The sequence below is a fragment of the Dipodomys merriami genome, unplaced genomic scaffold, assembly GCF_024711535.1.
Source record: "Dipodomys merriami isolate MVZ:Mamm:240054 unplaced genomic scaffold, mDipMer1.0.p SCAF_70, whole genome shotgun sequence".
In the NCBI taxonomy this organism is placed as follows: Eukaryota; Metazoa; Chordata; class Mammalia; order Rodentia; family Heteromyidae; genus Dipodomys; species Dipodomys merriami.
The window spans coordinates 991,799-1,005,135 of record NW_027206291.1 but is presented as its reverse complement, the minus strand read 5'-3'; the positions used below and the strand labels follow the sequence as shown (position 1 = coordinate 1,005,135).

General features: G+C 58.4%; 1 protein-coding gene across 3 annotated transcripts in view; it reads left to right on the top strand.

Annotated features, from left to right (window-relative positions):
- The window catches only part of Brd4 (bromodomain containing 4), a 74,391-nt gene that overhangs the window by 41,572 nt on the left and 19,482 nt on the right, over nucleotides 1-13,337 (top strand). For 2 of the 3 annotated variants that reach the window (XM_070008160.1, XM_070008161.1), the window contains exons 2-7: nucleotides 3,097-3,415; nucleotides 6,484-6,621; nucleotides 7,655-7,790; nucleotides 9,540-9,826; nucleotides 10,198-10,560; nucleotides 11,067-11,195. In XM_070008160.1, coding sequence (XP_069864261.1) covers nucleotides 3,131-3,415; nucleotides 6,484-6,621; nucleotides 7,655-7,790; nucleotides 9,540-9,826; nucleotides 10,198-10,560; nucleotides 11,067-11,195 — 1,338 coding nt within the window. In that variant the 5' untranslated portion in view covers nucleotides 3,097-3,130. Of the gene's footprint in view, nucleotides 1-2,300; nucleotides 2,343-3,096; nucleotides 3,416-6,483; nucleotides 6,622-7,654; nucleotides 7,791-9,539; nucleotides 9,827-10,197; nucleotides 10,561-11,066; nucleotides 11,196-13,337 lie in introns of those variants that run through there. The other variant, XR_011368907.1, reaches the window with a different exon arrangement.

The window sequence follows — 13,337 nt, the reverse complement described above, 5'->3', positions numbered from 1 at the left end:
CGCGATCCCCAGATCTCAGCCTCCTGAATAGCTAGGATGACAGGCATGCGCCACCGGTGCCTGGCTTATTCAGCTAACTCTTACCGTAGTGCATGGCGGCTCAGACCTCTGGGCACAGGTCACAGGAAAGGGAAAGAGCAACTTTTTTTTTTAAGTTGAAAGCAACGTCTTCTCTGCCGCAGGATTCCCATCTGTCCTGTTAGGCTGGTGTCCCGAGGCCTAGCCCACTGCCTGTGCCGTGGCTGTGTCCTGTCCTTCTGTTCCCGCTCACTCTCTCCCCTCCTGGTGGGTGGGGCTGCCCTTGTCTCTAGGTGAGAGCCAGTCCCCCCCCCCCCCTTGTCCATGTTCACAGCAGCCCTGCCCTTCCTTCTTTGTGGTGTTCAGCAAAGTATTGCTCAGTCATTTAGGTAGGAAACTGTCCACTTCTGGGTACCAGGGCGTGCACGTAGGCCTGAGCAGCACATTCATTGGTTGGTTGGATGGCTGAGCCTGGCGGTCACCATGTTGCCCACATGAGAGTTGCTTTTCCAAGTATCTGAGATGGAGCTGGAAGCCCCAGGGTGTTTGCCGTAAGGTAGGAGAGGCCTGCGCTAGCCTGGCCGCTGTGGAGCCGGGGCTGGCCCAGAGCATGCCCAGCCCAGCAACTCCAAAAATCCATTGCCTTGGTTTCCATCTTCCCTCAGAGATGCTGCCTAGAAAGTTCCAGATTGTCACCACTTAATGGAAAATTGATGGCACATCCTTTTGGTGGGATGAGCATGGCTAGGCCCCAGCCCCCTTGTGACTTACATTCCCGCTGCTCACCTGATCCCCTTGATGAGCTGGGGGTGGGGGTGCGCGCATGTTAGCCCTTTGGGTCATATACGCCTTTCTGGTTTGTGTACCAGGGCAGGAGGCATTGCTGAGGGGCTAGGGAGAACAACCCTTCCTCTTAAACAGCCCTGACGGGCGGGCCTGTGTGCCGGGTGCTCCTTGTCCACGTCACTTTTTGACTTCTGAGTTCCATGTATTCCGTGTGCTGTCCAGCAGGGGAGAGCTGAACCTGTACAGTCAGCCAGAAGACCATGGAAGTCAGAATTGCTCTTGTAGACCGTTGCAGGCTGCCGTCGGCCCTCAGTACTGGCAGCCTGGCCCCTCCTGAAGCGCCAGGCACGCAGGCCCCGCCTAGAGCGCCAGGCACGCAGGCCCCGCCTAGAGCGCCAGGCCCCCGGCACGCAGGCCCCGCCTAGAGCACCGGGCACGCAGGCCCTGACTCTAGCCACCAGTTGTTTTATGTCACGAGTTGCCCACTGGCACTTTAGACTTTGCCAGAATTGGATTGACAAAAGAATTTGTAGAAACCTTGGTTTAAATGACATTTGGACTGAATATGAAGCACTTCACTAGCAGTCAGTGCCGCGGCATAAAGCTGTTTCTGGATTCACCAAGTCCCTTCCAGAATGAAGGCGCAGAGCCAGTCGGCCTTCCCTGACCTGCCTTGTGTCCTCCTCCCTGTGGTGAAAAAACTTGCCTCTTCCTATGCCCTTGCCAGATGTCTCAGCCAGAAAGGTTTCGTTACCTCTGCCCAACTCCACCCTCATTCCTATAGATGCAGCTGGCCCCCAGTTTATAGACTTTGTGACTTTAGATGGGAAATAAAGCAATTTGAACCATTTTCTCATGGTAGCAAACTGTCGCAAACAGTGGGTGGAATGTATACCCAAAGTTGCAGCCAGTTGGGAGGTAGAGATGGTGGAAGGATCAGGGTTCCAAGCCAGCCCAGACAAAAAGTGAGACACACCTCCTTCCCAGTCTCAACCAACATGCCGAACGTGGTAGCAGTGAGCACCTGTAATCCCAGCTACGCAGGGGACATAGGTAGGGGGAAGCTTGGACTAAAGCCAAACACTATCTGAAAAATACATCGGAAAAAAAAAAGGGCATATACAAATGCACCAAAACAAAGCAGAAATTCTCAAAGGCCGGTCTGTATCTTCTCATTAAAGCACAAGAGCTCTGAGCAGTGTGTCCTGCAGTGTATTTTGCAATAAAACCACAAATCCCTTAACTCATGAGTGTATGTCTTCCCATTTGTCCCATTGGAAAACCTGGACAGGGCACCGATGTGTGCTCTGAAGATGTTGGTTGCAAGGTTTCCAGACATCAGCTGGGGTCATTCACCCGGTCCGGGTTGGGGGGGCGGGGAGAGGCCTCAGACGTGTGTTCAGAAGAGCACTGGGCACCAGTCAAGGTATTGTCCCAGAGGTGCCTCATTCTGGATAATAAGATGTAGGTCAGGAGTTTTCTTTTCTTCTTGGCAGTATAACGGAGTTGGAGTGTTTGGAACTCAGGACCTCATTTTGGTAGGTTCTTCTCTGCCACTTGATAGACACACACACACACACTCATAGCCCTTTGGTGTTTTGTTTTGCTTTGCTTTGCTTTGCTTTGCTTTAGTTATTTTCCAGATAGGGCCTTGTGTTTTTGCCAAGCTTAGCACATCCCACCCCTGGCTTGTTGACTGAGCTGGGACTTGGGGCATCCCCCTCGCCCACTCCCAGCTGAGCTGGCCGCACCTGGCTTGTTGACTGAGCTGGGCTCTCACTCACATTCTGCCCAGACTTGTGGGCCCCCTGGTCACCACCACCTCAATAGCTTGGGCTACACGTGTGAACCACACACCCAGCCCGGGCTTCTTTTCTTACCAGTGACAGCCTTTAGAGGAATTATTTCATCAGCACCCCTACGTTACTTTAGTTACCCAGAAAATGATGTTGGTGTGAGCAGAGGGCTGTGTGGGCAGCCCATGCACGCAGGGGGGCGGCCTGTCCTTCCTGCTCCGCCCTGCCTGGGAATCTCTGGCTTGGCCAACCCCACAGACAAGAATTTGCACATCAGTACCAGATGTGGGCCCCCCCCCCGCACCCCCTGGACGCTTACTGTGGGGAGGGGCCGTGCCACTCTGAGACAGGGCTTTCCCGGGGCACCTGCATCCCTGCCTTGGCCCTCAGGCGGGGATTTCTGCTGGCTGCTGTGTGGGGAGTCTTGGAGGAAAGCAGGTTTTGCATGTGGCCTGTCCATGGCTGGTCTCTGATGGGACTTTTCTCCTCCTTGCAGACAGCCTGGTGAAGAATGTGATGGGATCACTAGCATGTCTGCGGAGAGCGGCCCTGGGACAAGATTGAGAAATCTGCCAGTGATGGGGGATGGACTAGAAACCTCCCAGATGTCTACGACGCAGGCTCAGGCCCAACCCCAGCCAGCCAATGCAGCCAGCACCAACCCCCCGCCCCCGGAGACCTCCAACCCCAATAAGCCCAAGAGGCTGACCAACCAACTGCAATACCTGCTCCGCGTGGTGCTCAAGACGCTATGGAAACACCAGTTTGCGTGGCCTTTCCAGCAGCCTGTGGACGCCGTCAAGCTGAACCTCCCTGTGAGTAGCTCGGACCTCGCTCCTCCCTGCTCCCCCCCCTCCCCCGTGTGTTTCCTGGGGGGGCAGATTCTGAGGGACGGTGCGCATGGGTTTGGGTCACAGTGAGAGCTCAGAACGCTAGCTCCACACCGCGTTTATCGGCAGTCCTGAGACGCCAGCCCAGCCCCTCTGGAAGAGAAAGGACGAGCTGCCTGCTTCTGTAGCCGTTGGGGTCTGGGGAGGGAAACGAGGGGAGAGGGCAGCGGGGCGCGGGCGCATGGCTGCTGTCCCCACCTGGTGTGTGGCCACCGCCCACTGGCTTCTTTTTGCTTTTTTGGTTCAGGTTCTTTTTTTTTTCCTCCTACTTCGTTCCCTGCGTCCCTAGCAGACAGCTCTGCCAGCTGGGCTCCCCAGTGTTGAGCCTCCGGGAGCCATGGGCATGCTTTCATTCTTCTGCTTAAGTCTCTCACCCCCCCCCCTTGGGAGCCTAGTCCCTCCCCCAGAGAGTGGAGTGAGCGGCAGTGTTGCGTCCAGAGCGGCTTGGTGGAGGAGTGGCTCCGTCCACAAGCCCACGTTCCTGGAGGAGGGGGGCCCGGTCACGTGTATGCGTATGTGCTACCAAACAGAGAGGGGAGAGCGGCCGGGGGCCTCCAGGTGGCTGGGTGGTGAGCTGGCTCCGGAGAAGGGTGCAGGGGAAGCTGGGAAGCGGGCAGCAGGCTGAGGGGCCCGTGTAGCGCAGAGGAGTGGATGCCAGGGCGCACAGCAAGGACACAGGAGCTGTGCGGCAGACAGCAGCAGCCCCTGCTGCGCCACGTCAGCTCCCACCCCGCTGGCCTTGGGGACCTGACGCAGAGGTGGAAGTCACATTTGCAGTGGAGGACTAAAGGCCGGGACGTGAAGCCACGATGTGAAGAACCATGGAATTGAAGAGCAAGTGTGTGTGTGGAGACCAGGGTAGTGAGCGCGGAGGCCTGGAGGCGCAGGCGGGCAAGCCGGGCAGACGGGCGGCTTGGCGTATGGCATGCCCACGCGAGGGTGAGGGCAGCCCGGCCGGTGGGACTCAGGCCACGTGCCCAGCGCAGCCGGGCTCCGGAGGGTGGCCAGGATTGCTGTGCGCACCAGCTCCACCATTAGGTGCCCTCTGACGGCTGTGACCTGAGAGGGGGCTGGACACTGGCAGCACTGACCCCGTGTGTTTAGAGGGGAGCGGTGAAGGTCACAATGGCCCCGCAGCTCTCGCTGTGGGCTGCCCCCGGCGGGCTGGGCCCCTGTGGCTCACCAGTCACCGTGTTTCCTGGGAGCTGCAGGGAGAGAGCCCCACACCCCCTCTCCTGCTTCGTGATGCCTTTCAGATCCCCACCTGTCCTTAGCCCACATCTCCTGCCCCTGCACGCTGCTCTCGTCCTAAGCTCTCCTCTTTGTCCTGGGTCCCCTTGACTCTGTAGCCGGTGCACAGGTGCACACACTGAGCACTGTTCTCCGAGTCCTGAGGCCGTACAATGCAATTTAGATTTCCGCAGGGCTTGGTGCTGGGGTTCGACTCTTGAGAAGGTTGAGCACAGTAGAGTGTGCAGCTTGGTGTTGAGGCCCGCTCTTGGCCTCCTGCCTGGCTGTACCATGCAGCCAATACCATGGAGGATGCTGGCTCGTGCTAGCGTGGCCTTCCTTACCCGCTGCCCCTGCCGCCTGATGGCCTGCTCTGCCCTCCCTCCAGTAGCCGCTCTGCCCCACCCTGCTGCTGAGCATGGATGGGATGGTCCCATTGCCTCACGGCAGAAGGGCGCCGGCCCAGCGCCATCTGTAGCCTCTGCCTGGAAGCCCAAGCAGCTGCCGCTCTGCCTCCAGGCTCCTTGTTTCGGGAAATAAGCCTTTGGGTTCAGAGCTTTAAGCAAAGGCCAGTGAGAACAGCGGTTTGGTTTTGAGCTCTCCAAGGCATCCATGTTACTGGCTGGAATGAGTTTGGCACTTTGGGGGGAACAAGATTGGAAGGCTCGGGATTGGGCGCACGGAGGTGTTTTTATTGAGGACTGTGAAGATTGTCCAGGTTGCCTCATTTGGTTGGTCTGGTTGATCCTTAGCGGTGGGGGGTGGCAGGGACTGGGCAAGGGGAGGGGAGCGAGGTGTGGCCCTCTTGGAAGTCCAAGGGATAAGACGCAGGGGTGCGGAGAGAGGGGCAGGGGCTCCGGCACTGGTGTTGTGGCAGTTTGCATTTATGAACAGTGAAGTTGCACGAGAGGATCTGCTGGCTCTGTTTAATGAGTAAAAGCCCCCTCCACTCTCCTTCCTGTCCTCCGGCTGGAACTCAGGGCCTTGTGCTGTCCCTCAGCTTTTCCCCTCCAGGCTGGCCCAGCTCTGCCACCTGAGCCACGGCTCTACCTCCAGCTTTTTGGTGATTAATTGGAGATATATCTAGTCTCACGTACTTTCCTGTCCAGACTGGCTTTGAACCACAATCCTCGGATCTTAGCCTCCTGACTAGCTAGGATCACGCCACCTGCGCCTGGCTTAGAGCCCCCTTTATTCTTTTTTTAAGCCTGTGTGGTTTTTCCTATTGTTTGTTTATTTTTATTTTTTTGTAAGTCGTGGGGCTTGAACTCTGGGCCTGGGCGCTATCCTTGCGCTCTTCAGCTCAAGGTGAGCACTTGAGCCACAGCGCCACTTCTGGTTTTCTAGTGGTTTATTGGAGATAAGAGTCTCACGGGCAGCTCTTTCCTGCCCGGGCTGGCTTTGAGCCACGATCCTCAGATCTCAGCTCCTGAGTAGCTCGGATGACAGGCGTGAGCCACCAGCGCCCGGCTTTTCCCATTGTTTATTAAAAATGAAAAGTTAACACCAGAAAAGCAAAGTAATCGATTTTGATGAAGACAGTCTGGTCCAGGTGGGGCAGCTGGCAGCTTTTGTTTCTCCCCTCTGTCTTGCAAGCAGTATTTTGAAATTCTTTTCTGATCCAATCTACTTTATTCTGGGTTTCCCTGAGTCACTCACACCACAGAAGAGCCTCGGTTTACCCGTGGAGTGAGGCACAGATCTGCGGGCCAGGCAGCCCGGCTACTGGGTAACTGGCCTTCTTTACTCTGCCTCCTTCCTAGGATTACTATAAAATCATTAAAACGCCTATGGATATGGGAACAATAAAGAAGCGCTTAGAAAACAACTACTACTGGAATGCTCAGGAATGTATCCAGGACTTCAACACTATGTTTACAAATTGTTACATCTACAACAAGGTGAGATGCAGGGCGGGATCCTGCTAGCCTGGGGAAGGGAAGGAGAACGGGGCTGCCAGAGCGGAGCGGCGGGGAGGAGGCCCGGGGCTGCGGTGAGCTGTCCTGGTTAGCTTGAGCACTTGCTGCTGGGTCCTCGAGCTTTAGTTCCTCAGCATGTCTAGAAGAGAGGCATGAGGTCGGCTGCGGCCCAGTGAGCGGCGTAACTGTCAGGGAAGAGGCCTTCAGAGGGTGTCCTATCCTGCGGAGCCATGCCCGGACAGAGCCTGGAGTGAAAGCGAGGGCGCAGGGCCCGGCCCGCGTGGGCACAGCCTCCCAGACTGGTCATAGAATCGGGGGTCCCCCCCCCTTCTTCCATGCAGACCTAAGGTCACTTCCCCACCCCGTAGCCACACCTTTGGGCTCGGCTGTGCCATGAAGCCAGATCATTTGTTCACAGTTGAGACCACAGATGTGATTAAAACCAACCCTTTCAAATAGAACGGCTCTGGAGGGAGACTTTACAGAACTCAGCTTTTGGCCTCTGCTGGTGTAGTGGGTAAAATGGCCCAGAAGAGATGGGTAGGTGAGTTTCTCGAAGTTTCCTGTGTTTTGTGAAGTCCTAGTGCTCACCACCCAGGCAGCAGGGGCCTGTACCGAGCACGCCCCTTGGAGCTGCCTTGGGGTACGCGGGAGAGCACTGTCGGACCCCTGCAAAGACATTGCTGCACAGAACCCAGTGCCATTTGAGTACTGCTGTGCAAGAGGCCCTAAAGCCGGAAGGGCCCGGTCAGGATTGGCTGAGCTCAGCAGACGCTTAGGCTCCAGGACGTTCAGGATGGATTTCAGCGCAGAGAGGTAGAGCAGTGAGCGAGGGAAGCACAGCAGATAGCTCCTGTAGGACCCTGCGTGTGGCGGTTGTGGCCCCTTAGGGTCTAGCCCAGGAAGGACCCTGCGTGTGATGCTCCAAGCATGGGGGGGGGGGCTGGGTGCCCTGTCCACAGGAGGCGGTGGGCGCACTCCCCGCTCGCTCTACCCTGCCTGTCTCCCCACACAGCCTGGAGATGACATCGTCTTGATGGCAGAAGCTCTGGAGAAGCTCTTCTTGCAAAAAATCAATGAGCTGCCCACAGAAGAAACGGAGATCATGATAGTCCAGGCAAAAGGAAGAGGACGCGGGAGGAAAGAAGCAGGTAGAGTACCGTGTGGCCGCAGGACTGGAGGTGGCGGGGAGGTCAGAGGTGATGTTAACGATGGGCTGCTGCGCTTCCACATGAGTGGGGGCTGGCCCCTCGCAGGCCCCCCCATTCCCGTCCCCCCTGAGCTTCTGCATGAGTGGGGGCCAGCCCCTCGCAGGACCTCCCATCCCCCTGGCCCCCCTGAGCTTCCGCATGAGTGGGGGCTGGCCCCTCGCAGGCCCCCCCATTCCCGTCCCCCCTGAGCTTCTGCATGAATGGGGGCCGGCCCCTCGCAGGCCCCCCCATTCCCGTCCCCCCTGCGCTTCCGCATGAGTGGGGGCCGGCCCCTTGCAGCCCCCCATTCCCGTCCCCCCTGCGCTTCCGCATGAGTGGGGGCCGGCCCCTCGCAGCCCCCCATTCCCGTCCCCCCCCCGGCTTTCAGCTAGAATCACTGGCCCCCGCGTGGCTGGTGGACTTAGGTCAACAAGTGTATACCTTGTCAGTGCAGTAGAAGGTTTGTACTTCTCCTCTGTCTGTGTGTCTGCGTCTGGTGCTAGAGATTGAGCCTAGCTTGTTATACACTAGACAAGGCCTCTGCCCTGAGCTCTACCCCAAGGGCTGCTTCCCATTCCAGAGTAAAGACTTTAATCCAGCATGGTCCAAAAGGAGGTGTCCTCTTCACCTAATTTATATAACTGTATAGAACCCCTCTGTATATCACCTTCATAATAACAATAAAAAATGTGTTTATTAATCCAACCAGAAGTATTTTCAACCAGCGTCCCGGTGCTGTAGCCCTGTTAGCGGTGTGGCCTGGCGCCGGGACGGCTCCGGTGCCCAGCGTGCTCAGTTGCGCCTCTGTCACTGTGTTGTGGCCCGCTACCGCCACCCCACCCCCCCAAAGCGAAGGCCGCTGGACGGCGCTGCCATCCAGGACAGGGCGGGCTCCGCCGCAGTGCCTCCCGCGCTGCCTCTCCCCATGTCTTTAGCTGCCCCTCCTGCCCCAAGGGGGCAGTGGTATCGGGGAGTCCAGTGCCCAGAGTCACCGAGGAAAACCAGCCTTGCCAGCCCCGTCTTCGGGATTGTGCCCGTGGGATGATGACCCTGTGTCTGCCTGAGGGGCCTGGGCCTCGTCCAGGGCCAGGGCTGTGGTCTGCACCTGCGACCTCTCCTCAAGGTGTCAAACCCCTGGAGAAGCCCAAGTGGGGTGCTCTGGGGAAGAACGGGGGGACTCGACAGAACCTCCCCTCATCCCTCGAGGGGAGCTTGTGGGTGAAGACAGCTTTTCCAGGGAACTGGGGCATGTTTCCTTTCCATACCGGCGTGCACGGCGCATGTGCGCGCTGGCCACCTGCTCGTTCAGAGCCCCGGCCGTGGGAGCCGTCAGGGCAGCAGCTGCCTGCCCTTGCCCATCACCAGGAGGCAGGGCGTCCATTCACGGGGCACTTGGCTGGGTGGGGGTTTGCTAGCCCCGGACAGGAGGGCACACTCGGAAGGCTGCACTCGGGGAGCGCGGCCGCTCCGACACGGGCTGGTGTTGCTGCGCTCGGCCTGGCATTCCTGTTCTTTTGTCCTGGGCCTCCCTTCTCGCGAGGAGAGATGTGGCCAGGAAGTGCGCAGAGTGGGGCCGGGAAGTGCACGGTGTGGGGTTGGAAGTGCGTGGTGTGGGGCCGGGAAGTGCAGTATGGGGCGCTGGTGGCCTGGCCAGGCGAGCTACACGCGTCCGCACAGCCTCTGAGCTCCTGGTCCTCTTGTGATTGCTAGGGACGTCAAAGCCAGGTGTGTCCACGGTCCCGAACACAACGCAAGCATCAACTCCGCCGCAGACCCAGACCCCTCAGCAGAGCCCCCCTCCCGTGCAGACCGCGCCTCACCCCTTCCCCGCCATCACCCCAGACCTCATCGTCCAGACTCCTGTCATGACCGTGGTGCCCCCCCAGCCGCTGCAGATGCCCCCACCGGTGCCCCCCCAGCCACCGCCCCCACCGACTGCAGCTCCGCAGCCCGTGCAGAGCCACCCACCCATCATCGCCGCCCCCCAGCCCGTGAAGGTAAGGGTCCCGGCGCTGCAGGCCGCAGCCCCAGGGACGGGCTGGCCTTGTGGGTGGTCTGCGCGGAGCCCATCCCGGCTCACTAGCACTGTCCCCTGTGTTGTGAGGGCCCGTGATGCACGCCCGGGAGTTGCTGCCCCTTCCTTGACTCCAGGACCTCTTGTAGCTGCCATCTAGCCCGAGTCGTCCTTCCCAGGGGATATCTGGCGAGGGCAGGTGTCTGGTGTTGAGCAAGTCCCAGACTCAGAGTCGTGGCTTCTCCCAGCCCCAGTGTCTGCCTGTCCTGGCTCCTTCCCCCGAGCGTGGGGACCCTAGGCGGGGCTTGGGGACCCTGAGCGGCCGTGCCTTAGCCCGTTGTATGCTTCCGGCAGACTAAGAAGGGGGTGAAGAGGAAAGCAGACACCACCACCCCCACCACCATCGACCCCATCCACGAGCCGCCCTCACTGGCCCCAGAGCCCAAGACGGCCAAGCTGGGGCCCCGGCGGGAGAGCAGCCGGCCTGTGAAGCCCCCAAAGAAGGACGTGCCTGACTCGCAGCAGCACCTCGCCCCAGAGAAGAGCAGCAAGGTCTCGGAGCAGCTCAAGTGCTGCAGCGGCATTCTCAAGGAGATGTTCGCCAAGAAGCACGCGGCCTACGCCTGGCCCTTCTACAAGCCCGTGGACGTGGAGGCCCTGGGCCTGCACGACTACTGCGACATCATCAAGCACCCCATGGACATGAGCACCATCAAGGTGAGCAGCGCCCGCACCTCCCAAAGACGCCCGCGCCCCCTGCTGGACGCGGTGGGGCCATGTGCTGACCCGACGCCTGTCCTGGGTGTGGGTGTGCCTCCCAGACACAGGCGCCTCTTGCGCTCCCAGAGAGCTGTGTGGTGGGGCCTCCTGCGGGAGACACCTCGCCCTGTAGGGGATGACACGCGGGAGGACATTCGGCCCGAGTGTTCTCCGCGTGTTCTGAGCCCCTTTGGGTTTGTTAGGACTTCTTCCCGTCATTTTTCTCTGTGGGCTGGAATAGGACCAGCAGCGGGAGACAGCACTGGGCCTAGCCCTCCTCTGCCTCCTGGGCTTCCGTGTTCTCTTGCTCTTTGGCCAGTGCTGGCGACCTCCATGCTAAGATGCCGTTTGAGAACTGGGGCACAGTGCTGCTGCTGGTCACGAGGCCACGCCACGCCCCTCCCCTCTCCCCCAAGGAGAGCCCAAGCAGACGTGGCAAACTGGAGCCTGTCTTGTTTTTCCAGTCTAAACTAGAGTCCCGTGAGTACCGAGATGCTCAGGAATTTGGTGCCGACGTCCGACTGATGTTCTCCAACTGCTACAAGTACAACCCGCCTGACCACGAGGTGGTGGCCATGGCACGCAAGCTCCAGGTGAGGCTCTGGCGGGGAGGTGGGCCAGACCCTGTGGCGTTGGCAGACTGTGCCTCTCGCTTTCCTTCCCATGATGCCGCAGGAGTGAATTTCACCCAGGCAGGCGCACGCATTAAGTCAGGGTTACTTATTAAGATCAAGTGGCTGGTTTTATTATGGGTTTTCCCACTGGACACTGCTTCCCACCACCCATTCATCCACCCGTGTCCTGTTGCCCTTGTCTGGAGAGTGTGTGCTCTGTGCGTGTCCCGATCTCTTCTTCAAAACACAGCTGTCGTAGCCGGGCGCTGGTGGCTCACGCCTGTAATCCTAGCTACTCAGGAGGCTGAGATCTGAGGATCGCGGTTCAGAGCCAGCCCGGGCAGGAGAGACCATGAGACTCCTATCTCCAATAAACCACCAGAAAACCGGAAGTGGCGCTGTAGCTCAAGTGGTAGAGCGCTCGCCTTGAGCTGAAGAGCTGAGGGACAGCGCCCAGGCCCAGAGTTCAAGCCCCACGGCCGACAAAAAAAAAAAAAAACAAAACACAGCTGTCTCAAACCAACAGAGCGGGGGGGGGGGGAAGAAGGGGGCACCCGTACCAGGCACACATGCATGAGCTACAGTAACTGCTTGCCTTGTGGCTGTAGGGTGGCCTTCTCCACGGTCGGTTTGACCACAGGCGCTTCCTCCAGGCTGAGACCCTGCGGTGCCCCTGGAAGAACATTCCTCAGCAGGGCTTCCTTCTCTCTGGGTAGTAAGGTCAGGGTTGAACATCTCGGGAGAATAAAAGTTAATGTTTTGTGCCGGGTGCCGGTGGCTAATGCCTGTCATCCTAGCTACTCAGGAGGCCGAGATCTGAGGTTTTCGAGTCAAAGCCAGCCCGGGCAGGAAAGTCCGTGAGGCTCTTATCTCCAATAAAAACCACTAGAAAATGGGAAGTGGCACTGTGACTCAAGTGGTAGAGTGCTCGCCTCAATCTTGAAGAACTCAGGGACAGCGCCCAGGCCCAGAGTTCAAGTCCCACAACTGACCAAAAAAAAAAAAAATTAATGTTTCGTGCTTTTTAAAATTCTCAGGAAGGAGCCATGTGAGGTTCTAAGAATTCCCATAAGAACTCCCAGCCGTTTCACCCCAAGGCTGTGGCAGGTTGACTTGTCCTAAGAGCTGTGTGAGCTGACGCGCGCGTGCACACACACACACACCACCCACCTCACGGCGGCCTGTGCTTTCTGGGCTGAGGTGAGGCCCTGGGAAGCCTTTGACCTGTGTCTCTACAGCACAGTGGCATCGGAGTCACACACCTGGTCCGCACCCCAGCTCTCTGGCCCCCGGCATGCGTTCCAGGTCCAGGCTCGGCAGAGTCCCTTCCTCCTCCCACTGTCACACACCGCGTGCCCCTGATTCAGAGACCCAACTCCTGTGGAGGGAAAAACACTGCCCTGTGAGAATAGGGGCGCATTTTTACTCACTGGCCCTTGTTATGGGGGCATGACCAAATGCGGGGGGGCTGTCTTTTTAATGCCCGTGCACCTCCTGTGCACACACGAGAGAGGGAGAGAAAAGGAGGAGGAAGTCAGTCAGACTTGGATTCTTCAAGGCTCTGAGTGCTGGGAGCTCCGCTTGCCTCCCTCAGTTGGACGTGGTTTTGTTCTGGACTGCGTACTGTATTGTTTTCATAGACAGCCCCTTTGCCATTCGTGTTTGGTGCCTGTCCCGTCATTGAAAGTTAGCACTTTGTAGTTTTACTGCAATTCTTGAACTGGGCCACCAGGTGGCAGTAGTGCCTCACATTGTCTACACACCTGACTCCCTCCCTTTTCCCTCTACCCCATTCTCCTGGGAAGATGGGGTAGGGGTAGCTTTGCCCACATTGGGCATCCATGTCTCTGTTTGTCCAAACCAACACTCCATCGGCATGGAAGAATGCTATTTTGAACTATTACATTGAAAGGAGAGAAAAGGCTGTCTACTGTGTCTGGTCTTGTTTTCCCGAGTGGCGTGGGCTGAAGGCTGGCAGCACAGCGTGGCACAGAGCAGCCCCTGCGCTCAGCTCCGTTCTGAAGAGCAGCTACGAAGTGTGCTAGTGACGGCAGTCCTTGCGGCCGCCCAAATTTTACCTCAGGGAGGAGCGGGTGTGGAGTGGACAGTGTCCAGTGTCAT